Source organism: Gossypium raimondii, chromosome 3 (genome assembly GCF_025698545.1).
Source record: "Gossypium raimondii isolate GPD5lz chromosome 3, ASM2569854v1, whole genome shotgun sequence".
Lineage (NCBI taxonomy): Eukaryota > Viridiplantae > Streptophyta > Magnoliopsida > Malvales > Malvaceae > Gossypium > Gossypium raimondii.
The window spans coordinates 44,756,953-44,772,018 of record NC_068567.1 but is presented as its reverse complement, the minus strand read 5'-3'; the positions used below and the strand labels follow the sequence as shown (position 1 = coordinate 44,772,018).

At 33.7% G+C, this 15,066-nt stretch overlaps 1 protein-coding gene and 1 long non-coding RNA gene across 4 annotated transcripts; one reads left to right on the top strand and one right to left on the bottom strand.

Moving 5' to 3' along the window:
• Positions 1–5,155: 5,155 nt before the first annotated feature.
• Positions 5,156–9,001, bottom strand: LOC105794382 (protein indeterminate-domain 5, chloroplastic). Of its 3 annotated transcripts, none has more exons than XM_012623535.2 (4): positions 8,829–9,001; positions 8,275–8,527; positions 7,495–7,894; positions 5,156–6,523 (listed from the first exon to the last, which is right to left on the bottom strand). In XM_012623535.2, exons 2-4 carry the CDS (start codon positions 8,429–8,431, stop codon positions 5,311–5,313), a joined length of 1,770 nt encoding a protein of 589 aa, XP_012478989.1. In that variant the 5' UTR covers positions 8,432–8,527; positions 8,829–9,001; the 3' UTR covers positions 5,156–5,310. The 3 variants fall into 3 exon arrangements, with proteins under 3 accessions (XP_012478989.1, XP_012478991.1, XP_012478990.1); XM_012623537.2 differs by having other exon boundaries at positions 7,495–7,891; positions 8,829–8,999; XM_012623536.2 differs by lacking the exon at positions 8,829–9,001 and adding an exon at positions 8,667–8,818.
• A 1,819-nt stretch (positions 9,002–10,820) lies between these two features.
• On the top strand, positions 10,821–13,506 carry LOC128032051 (uncharacterized). Its single transcript, XR_008194072.1, has 3 exons — positions 10,821–11,608; positions 12,351–12,426; positions 13,455–13,506. It is a non-coding gene; the product is annotated as an uncharacterized LOC128032051 (long non-coding RNA).
• The last annotated feature ends 1,560 nt before the right edge of the window (positions 13,507–15,066 follow it).

Below are 15,066 nucleotides of genomic sequence, written 5' to 3'. Positions count from 1 at the left end.
ATAAAGTTCTATCGATATTTGGGTCAAAAGAATATTCTTCATTAGTAGGAATGCCTCTTCTTATACACTGATGACAAACCTGTAAATATTAAATACAACTAAGTTAAATAAAGCTAATGGAACTAAGTAAAATAACAAAACCAAATTTCACCAAATTGTTGATGCTCGGCAATGGCGTCAAAAACTTGTTGCATGTGAAATGGTATGTGAATTGTGCAAGTATACACGTCGAATCAAGTAATAAAGTGATAAGTGAGATCGTCTCCATAAGGATCTGTTAAGTATAAAATGGTTAAGTTATTATACTGAAGTACGATTAATGTTATGGCAAAAATAATGTTAAGACTGTAGTAGTAATTTGAAAGAATAATAATGTGTAATAACTGATAAATGATGGAAAATGCTATGACAAGACAAGAGTAAAAATGTAATGGTAATTACGAGAATAATTATGTTAATAATATGCAAACAAATAAATAAACAACTGAGAATGCTATGGCAAAGATATTACGACAAATAATAGAGGTTAGAGGGTTTACGATGTTGAGTTGAAAGGTCGAGATTACTAAGAATCTGCCCTTACTGATAGTAATGCCTTGGTAAAACTGTACTCAATCTACTACTCAAAAGAGTTCTAAAATGGTCTTCTTCTTTCGAGAACAAAAGCTCGAGTTACCTTGCCTTAAGGGATATATGTCTATAGGCCTTTAACACGGTACCCTGCATTGATTTGTTTTCTTTCCATATGAACGCTACTCTATATCTAGATGCTGCTACAAGTATTCGGTTGAACACTTGCTCATATCATTAAATTTCAATCTCATTAACCTAACCTTGTCAGAATTAGATTAATTTAATGAACATGATGTACACCCATCTATGTCAAGAGTTTGCAAACATGCAATTTTGTAAAGAACCATTGAATGAAATAGTATATTTAAAATAGATCCATGCTTCAGTCATTAAAGAAAATAAAGGTTTCATCTAGTAAGCTCAACCTAATGAGATTTAGCTTATGGTTTTGCAGTCAAAATTCAAATCCAAAATATCATTCAACATTGTTTCAACAAATCAATTAATGAAGAGCAATCAAGAAATAATGGAAAAACTTTGGGATGATAGCTTTCGCTTATCCAACCTATACTCTAGCGATACAGTGTCCTGTGGTGGCTGAGAGGGTCTACCTCTGTCTTCCTCTTCTCGACTCTACTCAGCCACGACCCTCTATTTTTGCCTAAGGATCTCCCCTTTTTGTTGTTTTCCCTTCTTTAAGGTGTCCTCTTTAGGCTTTTTATAATCTTTTTCCCTAGGGTAAATCAAATAGCCCATGATTTTCTTCCCTCTTTTATAGGCAGATTTTTCTGGTATAAGTACAGTTGGGCTGAAACTGATATGCGTTGAGTATTGACTCAGTCTTCTTCCTAGAATTGTCACGGCATCCATGTTGACAAACTATCCAACCTTGTGCAACGACAAACCTTCACTCCTCTACTCCCTTTCCATATCTTGCACTTGTCGATTACTACAAAACAAATCTTTCCTGCAGACAATTAAAAGTAACATCCAAGCTTCTTATACAACATTCTAAAAATGCTAAAGTAATATCCTAAAATGCAAATAAGTTAACTTAAGTACAAATAATTGACCCAGTCTAAAGGCATGAATTATAACTCTTTTCAAGAGTTATTAACTATATTGGTTTCCATAGCCGAGCCATGGTCTTACACCTTAAACCTCTTGGAGGTGTCACTCCGAATGACCTTACTGCCATCACGGTGTCGCCCCATAAAGCCTGCTAACTGTCATCACAATATTGCTCTATGGAACCTAATAGCAGTCAGTATCATCTCATCTTGTATCCACCTTGATGCTCGAACACCAAAGTGGCCCTCCTCCAGCAAGGCCCGGAGCTTCACACATCACAGTTTGCTCCTAGCATTCACAAATAGAAGAATCTTAACGAAATTCAAATTTCTCATTTTCCTCAATCAATTCATCCATTTGTTGTCCTAACCTTAATGCTCGAACATCGCAATGTTCCCTCCACAAGGTCTGAAGCTTCGTACATCACGGTTTACACATAACAATACCATATGGTGGTATGTAATAGAGTTACACTTTTTCGCATCCTAACTTCATCTATCCCGTCAATTATTTCCCTACATTTTAATAATGTGATATATGCATTTCACTTACATACCAATATAGAATACGTTACAACTTTAAACATGCTACGTATATTGCACTACTTTGGTGAATACCCATACATCAAGCAAATTTCATGCAGACTTCTCATACACAGCCAACAGAGTTCATTTATCATCACCGCACTTATCACAAAGTAAAGACAGTTGCTAACCGTTTTAACAATGGAGTACAAAAACTCACCTTGCTTTCTTGGCCTCGACAACTTAGCTTGTCCAATGCTAGAGCTTCTTTCGTTCTAGCAGCTAAACGTGTCAACCATTCATCGGTTAATCTAATGGTGGTCAATCTTTAGAAACCAAAATCCTTAAATTATATAGACGCTTGGAGAGTCTTACTCTACTCATTTCTTTAATACATAAACCTGGATAGAGAAAACGAAGCATACTAGTTCCTCAATTTCTCTACCACCAGACTTAGATTCACACCCTGACTACGACATGCAGAACTTTCTTCATCTGCCTCCCCTTCTTCTTCAGAACGACTGAAGAAGATGATGCTACGGGGAGGAGAAGATTTATAAACAAAATTGAGAAAATTTTATCTCCATTCACGCCCTTATATATACTCCTTAGGCACAGTCCTTACTTGCCTTTCCCACCATCCATTCCTAATCATTTTGTCTCTCACTTTGGAACCAACTAGTTCCAATCTAACTGAAGTGGAATCAAATTCCAACTATTTATAATTCAGCTGCTAAAATTTTCTAATCTCCCATTGGAGTCCCACAATTTACTAGTCCTTTCAATTTAATCCTAGCTTTCCCAACTTTCGGGGTAATTAGGATAATCGGGAGTTACACACTCTCACTGTACCAATTGTTGATACAAAGTATAACAAAGGAGGAAGACAAGATGGAACAAGGAGGAGATCAAGGTGATCTAGTGGAGGCCGGTTCATCTGTAGAGATCGAGAGCCAGAATAAGGACAAAAGGACAAACTGATTGAAAAGATAATGTTTTTGTCTCTCACTTTGGAACCAGCAAGTTCCAATCTAACTGAAGTGGAATCAAATTCCAGCTAGTTATAATTTAGCCGCTAAAATTTTCTAGCCTCTTATTGGAGTCCCGCAATTTACTAGTCCTTTCAATTTAATCCTAGCTTTCCCAACATTCGGGGTAATTAGGGTAACCAGGAGTTTCACACTCTCACTGCACCAATTTTTGATACAAAGTATAACAAAGGAGGAAGACAAGATGCAACAAGGAGGAGATCAAGGTGATCTAGTGGAGGCCGGTTCATCTGTAGAGATCGAGAGCCAGAATAAGGACAAGAGGACAGACTGATTGAAAAGGTAAATGCTTAGACTAACTCTAGGGTATAAAAATGGTTGATCCCTTTTCTATCATTTTTCGGGGTATTTATAGGAAAAAGTCTCCTTGTCTATTGGTATGATATTGGCTAGATAAGTATTTAATCCCGTTAAACGTGTAATGAATAATCATGGACACATATTATGGGATTCTATCAATATGAGGTAATTAAGCCTAAATAGACTCCTTATTGTCTTAGAAGTATGTTCACATTAGGATAACATTCTCCTATGAACACGAATAGTAGGTTCCGTTTGAAGTGGGTCGAATGATTATACTTAAAAAATCAATGCAAAGTCAACAATACCTTTAAAGTTCTACACATGGCGAAAGGAATACCAAAGTTAAAAGCCTGCATGTTATCAAATATTACTATAATAATCAGTCAATCGAATTAATAGGAATATATATTTTTTAAGAGAAATGATATATGTATACACACAAAATACAAAATAAAATGCTTTTTTTTTTTTGAAAACAAAGGAAATGTCATTATAAAACAGTTATATGCATATATTTAGGTGATTGTGTACATATAAGATGATCACCTATTTTTGCTTACATACATTACAAGTTAGCCTTCAGAAAAAAAAAGTAATTCAAAAGAAAATAATTGAGAAAGTGTTTTTTTCTCTCAGCATAAAAATTAAATAGAAATGGAAGATGACCACAGGAAACAGTGGAAACTGAAAGATGATAAAACAGTTCACTCCAAAACAAAAATCACCCATCGATTAATTAAAAATTTGTTTTTGGTGTTTTATTAATTAGTCCCGAATATTAGTCCCGTGGTTAGGTATTAGGTAGCCAAACGAATGATCTTTAGATCGAAATTCTATAGAAATTAAAGGAATAAAATAAATGATAAAATAATCATTCACTTGTCGAATGTGTTGGAATGTAGTCAACATGTCAATATTCTTCAAGTCATCAACTCTCCAATAAATTATTGTGATTTGGTAATAACACTTTTATCATTAAAAAGAAATGTGATTAAACAGAAATAAAATAATTAGTGAAACCAAATATTGAAGTTGATCAAATATTGAATTTGGTGAGCTTAATTCAATTATAAAATTTGATATCCAAATATACTATTTGTAATACAATTTTTTCTGTTCAATTAATCTACTTTCTGTATATGTAACATCGATCTTTTATCTGAAGATGATCATAGCTCTAGAAAAGATTATTGATTGCTTCAACTAACTAGATTAATATAAGCATAGGTTCATATATATTACTATCTGGCTAAAAAAATAAATAGATAATAAAATCGCCAATATCTAAGCATGATTCAGACGGAAAAATATAAATAAACCTATTGCTACAAAGTTCAAACGTGGTTATATGATGAGATCTTTGTTGTGTTGGTAAGCAGAGGCTTTAGAATTTTGGACGTTCAAGTTCAACTCCCTTTATATATTCATGTGTAAGTTCTTCTCCAATTTTATCCTTAATTTTTTTAGTAAAAGTTAAAATTTGAACTTCCTAACTATTAAAAATTACAAACAGTAAAAGTAAATCTGAAGCTTTTGGGCAAAACTGAAAAGACGAGGAAATTTCCATGTAATGGTAGGGAAAGAGAGGGAGAATCTTGAAATCTCTGTTAATGGCGGAAATCAACGACAAGATCATGCAAAAGAAAATAACTTTATTAATCTTAGCTAGAGTAAGCATTAAAACAGTTTATGAATGAAACCCTAGTTCATGCCATAAAATAAAAAGAAAAAAAAAAGCAAGAAAAGAGTTGTTTTCTTTTTTAATTCCCTACATATTAAACCCTACAGAGCTACGCTTGCCTAGGCGCTTTGACAAGTTTTGCATGACCAAAGTGTTCAGTATTTGGTTGAACTGATGATTTCATGTCAGGTTCCAAGGAGCTAATGTTGATCCCATGTTGTTCTCTCTGCGAAAAACCACCACTAATGTTTCCAACCATTCCTCCAACGCCTAGAAAATCCAAGGTCAATTTATCAGTCCCGCCTATGCCTGCGGCGAGATTTTGATGCAACTTTGCCTCGTTAACGTTGCAAAAGTTAGCATTACTGCTTTGCGGTTCTAGTGTCAACCCACTTCCATTGAACCCTCCGAAGTTGTTATCTTGCCCATGGCTTGGGCCGCCGTCGAAAATGGAAGAGTTACCATTTGCTGCAAGTGAGTTCATTAATCCTTGCAGATTGCTATCATCCTCCATATGTGATCGTAGGGTTTCACTTCCATTGCCACCCTCGAAATTACTGCCGAAGTTAGGGGAGAAAACAGGTCTGTCGGATTTAGTCCCACCTGATAATGAGCTTCCTAATCCCCTTAGCAAAGTGGAAGTAGTGTTGTTGCTTGTAGTTGAACCTATTTGAGCAGCTTTTTGAAGCAATGCAGTGGCCGACATATGTGGAGAGATGTTCTCATGTTGCATTGAAGTGGTATAAAGAGAGGACATTCCTGAACCAACCTGATCTCCCATGTTAGAAGGGAACAATGCGGGCCCTTGACCGCCACCTATTTCACTGGTACTTATGCTGCTTGTAGCACTGGTATTGGAAAAGAAGCCTAAATTGAAAAAATTGGATGAAGTGGGGGAATTGTTTGTACTTCCTTGAAGGTCAGGAAGTTGCATAAGCCCATGCAATGGTTTGTTGGGATATAATCCGTGCCCATGGTGAGATTGATGGTCTTGATGAAAGCCTTGGTTTGCTGCCTCTGCCATGAAGAACATAGACGATGGCATGTTCTGTAATGAAGAAGGGTTTGATGGAGAAATAAGGTGATCGAACTTTACCGCTCCAGATGTACTTCCCAACCTCAACAGATTTCTCGACGGTTGAACTTGATTCTGGTCTTGCAGTGGCGGAATTTGAGAACCAACATGGGATAACCCTAAACTCATGTGATGATTACCTCCAAAGAGGTGATGACTGCCCATTGTGCTTAAGTTGGTGGGGTGTCTAGCACTCTCTTGAGCCAGTGCATCGCAAAAGGCCCGGTGAGTAATAAAACTATCACGTCTGCAGTAGTAGTAAAGATAGAAGATAATTTTTAGTCAGCTTTGATCAATAAGGCCCAAAGTTAAAAGGGGATTAATGTCTAGCCATTTGAGAAACGAAACTAGCCTCATTGTAGCTAACAAATGCTTGGGGATGGGGGACCTTTACATTGAAGATCATGTGTGACCATTTGCACTAACTTCCAATATTTTAATTGAAAACACACAGAGAGAGAGAGAGAGAGAGAGAGAGAGAGAAGGATATGGCGGGTACCTAGAAACAAGAAATCACAAGAAAAATAAATAATACGACAATATATAGACTTCCATTTTATTGAAGTAATGGTGCTGTTTAAGGTGGAAAATAAAGCTGAACAAGTAAAACAAAATGAGAGGTTAATTCATGAAGAGAAAATTTAAGTTTCCTAAGAAAAATAAGAAGGGACAAAAATTCTTGGTTTAACCTGAAAATGATGAATGAATTCAAAGTTGAATTTCCATATTGAGGAATGGGTGTTTAATAAATGAAGTGGGGGAATCATTTCCTGGTTGATAAAAATCCAGATATCTCATAGAAACCTATTAATTCCTGGGACTGATGTCTGCCATAAGTGGAAGAAAACCCTGAACAGTAGTCAATCATTCATGCAATTAAAAGAATATTTTTCCATAAACGTGAAAAGCTTTTAATGTAAATGACAAAAACGTTTTCAGTACCCTAATGCTAGCTAGCTTAATCGATGTTGACTTTCAAAATGACTGGTAAAATAAAGCACACACATTCAAATCGATCCACGAGCTGCTCAGTAAGGGAGAGAAGAGAAGAGACCCACAGGCCAAAAACCTAATATCTTTGTATGTATTTTTTTTACGGTGGGCAAAAACCAAGGAGTTAGCAGCAAAGGGCAAAGGGGAAGATCAAACCAAGGCGGTAAACATACGTACAGAAAACTCACATGAGCTTCCTTCCTGACAACGTTAATGATTAATTACCTTGAGAAAAGAGTGCCACAATCACATCTGTACTCTCTAGTGCCGCAAGTCTTTGAATGAGCTTTCCAATCCGATTGCACGGCATACCTCTTGGAACACTTCTCACACTTCCATTTCTTCTCACCATGTTTTCTTGAGTAATGCTTTTTGATGCCAGTGAGGTCGCCAAGTGCCTTAGAAGGGTCATGGTGGACGCATGTGGGTTCTGGGCAAAGATAAACTTTCCTCTTCACTTCTTTTGTTGTCTTTTGTCTTAGCTTCCAAGGCAGATTGTGTCCTCTTCTGTGGAGCTGTAAATTTTGCTCCCTTTGGAACCCTTTGTTGCATACCTCACAAATGAACCTGTTTGTTGCCATTAGAGTCTTGGGAGATAGTGCTATCACTTCCGCATCTGGATCTGCTATTGAGAAATGACAAACAACAAATCATTAGAAAAATAGGGGATGAAAAACAATATATATATATATATATATATATATATAAGGCTTAATCGAGGGAGTGAAAGAATAACCATCTGAGAACTGTCAAGATTAAATCATGATGAAAACTGACAAATTTTTAGATTAGGGTTCATTGAGAGGTAATATTCATTTTTTTAATAAAAAAAGAAAGAAAGGAGTGAACAAGAACAAGAACATAAACCCTCTTTCTCTATTGACTTACTCATTGGATACGTGAGCTAAAAAGCCTTAGGGAAAAGAAAACAAACAAACAAACCATAATATTTTTTTTCTGCTCAGCAAACAGACCATAATCAGATGTATGTAAAGAGATACTTGCATGATGTTCCAGGGTGATTTCTCTTCCTCTTCTGAGGTGCAGTGGTTGGAGCAGTTGACGAAGTGGGTGTAGCGGTGGATGATTGTACTTGCATCATCTGGTTTTGATTTTCTTCCCTGGTTCCAAAAAAAGGTGTGGACGATGAGGCGGCGGCCATCTACAAAGCTTATTAATTTTATTAGCTTGCTTGCTATGGTTTCTAGTTTCTTGTGGTTAGCCAAGCTGCTATTTCTTTCAGTTCTTCTTCTGGGTCCTTCAATACCAGCAAAACCAGAATTCAGAAATCACACAAAATTACCATAAACATAAAAGATTTCAGCTTTTTCTCCTATGGTTTAACCAAAGCAAAACTAAAATAAAGGGCTTCTTGCTCCCTTGTAGGGGAGTTTTACCTCCCTTAACTTCTTTGAAAATCTTTTCAATCCACTAAGAAACAACAACGCAAAAAAAAGAAAAACTTAAGAGTAAAAACCCAACAAAATACGAAGAAGAAAGTATATAAGGAGACAGAGAAAGAATCAAAAGCTATCCCATATGCATAAACAAATACATACATAAGGTCATCCCATATGAATAGTAAAAGTAGGATCTCTCTTTCTCGATACTCTGTGGTCTAGTTCGTAGTAGTAGTAGAATCTAAGTTTTCCTTCTTTTAACCTCCAAAATAATCATTTCAAGTAGAAAAAGAAATGAGAGTAAATTGAGGGGATCGATCGAAAAGGTGGGTTATTTGTGTCACTGTTGAAGCAGCTAAAATTTATGTCGTGATTCGTGATGCGGGGCGATACGTTGGGGGGCCACCGATCGAGCTGTAAGCCTTACCTTTTGAGCGCCCATCTCTCCTTCTCTTATTTCGCATCTTCTTACATAGCATCAAGACAAGCCTCCCTTTCGTCATTCCTTCCCTTCTCTTACATGTTCTCTCAATATCTTTTTTTTTTTTTAAATTTATTTTCACCCTTTTTATGTATATTTTGTGTACCCTTTTCAATAATTTTCTTTTCAATATTTTTTTGGACGGTGAAAGGTGTATACTTTTTTATTGTGTCAATTTTGTTCTAGTTTTAAATTTTCTATGTTTTCTTTTAAAATTATTTTAAACTCATTCATGCAACATGAGTCTTAATATTAATGAAGATAATCATGTGGTATCCGAATAAATTTGTTACATGATATATTTCGTATTTTATCCAAAAGAGTATTATGTATTGCCTTGCTAATGAATTTCAAATAAATTTATGAGTTAGTTCTTGATATATATTAGTAAATGTTATTTTTATTTTATTTTATGAGCAGTTAAAATTATCATATGTTATATTTATTTAAATATTTATTATTTATTTTCTATTATACCTTAACTTTCTTTATTATCAGTTTACTTTTGATTAGTGTGACAAATATTTTTAATTAAATTTAATAAATAATAAATTAAGAAATTCAATTTAAATACAATTACAAATAAAATATATCTAAATAATTATAATTAAATAAAATAAGCACAAAATACTACAGCAAATTAAGTTTTTAGCGACGTTTTTAGTGGTGTTTGAATCGAAAACGCCGCAAAGGTCAAACATTTAACGGCAACTGTATTGAAGAATGCCACAAATATATACCATTAGTGGCACTAACCAAAAAACGCCACAATAAGTCGTTATATGGTGGTGTTTGTTGAAATAGCGTCGCAAGTAGTACATATTTAGCTGCATTTTATACTACGCGCCGCAAAGGTACACCAAATAGGAACAGTGTTACCGGCGTTTTCCCCATAAACGCCACAAAAGGTAAAACAATAGCAGTGTTTTTTGCATCAATGCCACAAAAGGTTAAAAACAATTGCGGCATTTTTATCATAAACGCCTCTAAAGGTAAAGCAATAGCGGCGTTTTACCCATAAACGCCGCGAATACTTTTTAATTTTTATTGAAACGATGCCATTTTTATAGCTAAGCCCCCAACTCTTATTCCCCAAATCATTTTCCCCAAATCCTTAACTTAATTTTTTCTTTTCCATCCATTTGCTGCTGGTTGTCTATCCAGTGATCCGTCTGCTACATCACCGTCGACTGTGCATTTGCCATCGATCTCTGTCTCCTTCGTTGATGTTGCTCCGTCCATTGCAAAAGGATTTTGGATCCAAACTTGCTTAAAAAGAAAGTACATTCTACTTTTCTGCATTTATTTATAGGAGAAAATTCTCCTCAGAAAATGTTTGGATTCTAGTTCTCATGGAATTCATTTTTTATGCAGCTAAATGATAAGAAGCTTGCAAAAGAGTTGTATAAGAAGTATAGCGCGGTAGCTGATACTTTTCTCTTCATTCTCTTCAGGTTTCTAATTCTATGTTTCAGATTGGTCGGAATGCTTATCTGTCCTATTATATTTCAACAGATCCATAGGCGAAAAATACGTGCTTGGCAAATGATATGTGTTTTGTCACAATTTGTTGATGATGATATAGTTGGAGAAGTCACACAGTGCTTGCAAATAGCTCTCTATGTAAGTAACTGTTGCTTCTTTTAGAAAATCTAATAGTACTTTCTTAACTTACTATAGTTCGCTTAAGTTTCATAATATGGTAAGTTTGATAAGTTGTTTAGGAGAGAATAACAAGTAATTTTTTGGTTTTGAAAGAAATTTCATGAAAGCCTATCTCGAATATTTTTCCTTTTCCTGAATGCCTGCTCTGTGTTCTTGTATGTAATGTTTAGTTTACTTTATACTTCCAAAACACTGAATGCTTCTATTTGGTGTCGACAGAGGTTATTGTTAGGTGGTTCCATAAATCAGGTAGTGTTAACACAGTAATTTTCTTATTTTGTTGCATATCCCTGGTAAATGTACTTGCTGTATGGTGCACTTTGTAGATTAATTCATTGGCTGCCATTGCTAGTTAGAAGAAACTGATAATACTGAATGGTCTTTAATTAATTATTTTGACTTTGGATTGTGTAACATATCTCCACTACTTTCTGGTCATATCTCTTTTGCAGAGAAAAAACTTACCTTCTGTTCGCCAGTATTTGGAAACATTTGCAATTAATATTTACATGGAGTTTTCCTCTTTGGTAATGCACCGTCTTAAATTTATTTAGTAAATAATAAAGCTTAACATTCATGCATGAGATGTGTGCAGAAACACACATATTCCAACAGTTCAATCTCCACGACTGGTATCAATCATTCAAATCAATAGTTCTCTGCCCAAATAGTAAAAGGAAACCAAGGCAGTCCCCATTACCAAAGAAAAGAAAAGGCATAAAAGAAGCAGAAAGCCAGAGTGAAGCTTCTCTACAGTATCCTTTGCTGTACCATTCTTCTATATTTATTTTCAGTAAGTTGGTCTAGTATATTTCCTTTGCCATGCATTGCAGCTGGTTGAGAGATGCAGAGTTGCACTCTTGACTGATAAAAAATTTGCATTCAGTCATATTTAGGGTATGTTTGATTGAATGGGGAAGTGGAAGGATGGAAAGACTAGAGTGGAAAGATGGAAAAGTAATAAATTTCAAGCATGCGTGATAAGAGAGAAAAGGAAGAAGAAAATATGAAAGATGACTATTTTTAATTCATAAATCTTTTTAAATTGGAATTATAAGAGAGAAAATTATATAGATAAAAATTAAGTGTGCATATTTTATTTTTTGGAATTTTCATTTTCTTTAATATCTTTTTTTTAACTTTACTAAGCAATGAATGGAAAGAAAATTAGATAAATAAAATATGCACCTTATCAACCATGCAATGTTTGTAGCAAGGCTCTTTTACAGCTAGATGTATGTTGGACCATTATCTCTACTTATGAACTGTGATTTATAAAGTGTTTACTTGAAAGTTTGCATCTTTGTTTAGATCTATCCTTTCTGCCTCTATTTATGTTTATGTATGTATTAGCAAGTGTTCTTCGTGTGTACATCTTTAAATTCCAACGCATGCTTATCTTCCACGGTCATTTTTGTCTTCTAGCCGTATTGATGTCCTACGACTCTTGGCCTTTGATTGACATGCTTGATCATAGGACCAGTTTTATTTGCCTTTGATGGTCTAGACAGCCTGTTATATCCCAACTCATGCAGGTTTATTCATGGTGTTCCTGTTGGACCTGTAAGTGATCAGTTCGGAGGGTTGATTTTTAACTTTATCTATGTGAAGGTACGCAGTTGCTTTGCGGCAGAGAGCTAATGCTATAATATATATATTTTGTTTAAATTTCTTTAGTGTTGATTGATTCAAAGTAGGTGACTGCTGCGTTTTGGGCTTGGTTCTATCTTTTAATCTCCTTTCAAACCCTAATAGGAATGGGTGATGATGAGCTGTTTGCATTTGGATGTCACACTGTACTCATAATTTTTATTTTCTTTATTTAGCTATGTGTTCTTTGTTGTTAACTACTCATTTTTAATTAATTTGTAATTTAGCTTCTAATTTGAAATCATTATCATTTTAATTTATTCATTATAGGATAAATCGGTCAATTCTCTTAAGTCTCTACCAAACAATTTTCTTTTTGGTTCTATTTCAGTTCCCTTTTCTCATTAGTCCCAAAATTTTGACACATAATATTTGTCAATGGAAATAATATAATTTTAAGAAAAAAGGCTTTCAAGTTAATAAAAATTAATAAATGTTTTTTATCCCATATATATATATAAGAATATTTAAAAATAGTCACTGAATATATACTAGAGTACGAGTTTTTTATTTTACAACTAGGACTAGAAAATCATTTGCGGCCTTTAACTTGAAATTTTTGAGAGAGAAATTTGTATATAAGTTTGTTGCACAAAGGGACTATGCGCTAAAGGTATCATTGTCTTAGATTTAAGTCAAATTAATGATCGAACTTGAAATAAAACAATGAAGTAAAAGTGAATTTTGAGTTCTTAAATTTAAGTCTTATTGGAGTGTATTCAAATTTTGTTCAATGATCGAACTTAAAATCAATATCAATTAAGAACTTGATTATTATTATTGAAAGTATTTTCTCCGCCTTTATTAGTTCAGTTAAAGTATTTTCTCTGAACCTAGTCTTGTGTAGATTCTGAAGTTGAAATATTTCTAAATTTAGCCACTTGGTATGCATGGATCAACTTTGTACAATAGTATATTATCTTTATCAAAACTTGTTTTATGCAGTTGATTTTGTTTTGGAGATGATGTTGACTTTGGTTTGAATGCAGCATATGCATCCCAAGTTAATAATTGAGAAGAGTTCAGATCTGAGTGCGGCAGGTACATGTGCAAGGCTTAATTCCACTATGCATTCACCAATTTGCAATTTTGCATATGCATCTAACTGCTTGGGATTCAATAAATTTAAATAACATGAATTAATATATATTAATGTCAATTTATCTTATCATTTATTTATTATGTTTTTATTGAAACAAGTGAATTGGATCCTACAAAAGAAGTATTCGATAGGCTCATTTGAATTGTCTAATCAAACAACTTCATTTTAAGCTCTCCTTAATTGCATTTGTAAGTACTTCTTATTACTTACATGTTTTAATTTAATTGAATTAAAATTTGAAATTGCTTGTTTATTTCATTTGGTTGTGGTAAATTTATTACTTATATGTTTTAATTAGAAATATAGAATTAGAAAACAACCGAATTAGATACTTGAATTATAATTGAATTCAGTTTGATTTTAATTAAAATAGTTAAAAATATTGAATTCAATTTATTTCTTATATATTTTTATAGTTTATTACTTATATAATTGAATAGGTTTATTACTTCAATTTATTACTTGAATTATAATTGAATTCAGTTTGATTTTAATTAATAATCTATAAAAATTTAGACTATAAATATATATGAAAAATATTTAAAAATATTGAAAAATATTGATACACCTGAAATGGTATTCCAAAACATGTCGGTACTGGAGTGCACCAGTACCAAGACAAAAATGGTATGTCCACTAGTACAGTAGTGTCTGCCTTGGTTTCAATTCACAACCAAACCTTTCTTTCGTTAAATTCATAATAATAACTATTGAATTAATAAAACCGATAGCTAATTATGTTGGATTATTATTCGCTATATTGATACTAGAGTTTTTTAACTCTATAAAGAAGGTTAATGGTCTATTTATTTTCTGCAAAATGACTTTCAAAAAATATATTTCTTATTTTCCATGTTTGTGTTGGAGCTATTCTGGTTGCATGTAGTACAATAGTTACAATTGTGCCTATAACTGCTTAGGAACCATAACTTGCCATATTTGTTGTTGACAATATTTTGAACAAAAACAGTTGGGTCATGATTAAGTTGATCTCGTGGAAGTGTGTTGGCCCGTCTATGAAGATTGGTTTTATGGAGTAATAAATAAAAGAAGATTAGATTCAACCAAATCATATAAATCGAATCCCTTGTTTGATAGAGATTGGATTAGATGACTTGAAGAATGTCTTGAAAATCTCTTGTTTATCCTAAACTTTATTAGGATATTTGTAATCCTATTTTGATGGTTACTTTCGTGGGGATTTGTATGGTAATTTATCATTATCTCAACAAGCCTTAAATACATATACATTGAGACTTGACTTAGTTAATATTTATGAGATTTTAACACTTTATTTTGTTCACAAGGAACCTATTTAGTGAGTGCATTTTGCAAGTAAAACATAAGAAAGTCACTTGGTTTTAAAGCTAAGTTTTTATGGGGTGGAGAGTAATCTAGATCTTAAGTACAAGTGTAAAATTGCTACATAGTGAGTTGTAAGACTTAAATTATTCATTGCACAAGCTTAAAGATAGTAGATTGTCTCTCTCGGCAAGCCT

Coding starts and splice junctions, on each gene's coding strand:
- LOC105794382 (XM_012623535.2), bottom strand. CDS start 8,431: ATGGCCGCCGCCTCATCGTCCACACCTTTTTTTGGAACCAGGGAAGAA. Junction 7,895..8,274: donor AAATCACCCTGGAACATCAT/GCAAGTATCTCT, acceptor ATTTCTCAATAG/CAGATCCAGATGCGGAAGTG. Junction 6,524..7,494: donor TGTGGCACTCTTTTCTCAAG/GTAATTAATCAT, acceptor CTACTACTGCAG/ACGTGATAGTTTTATTACTC.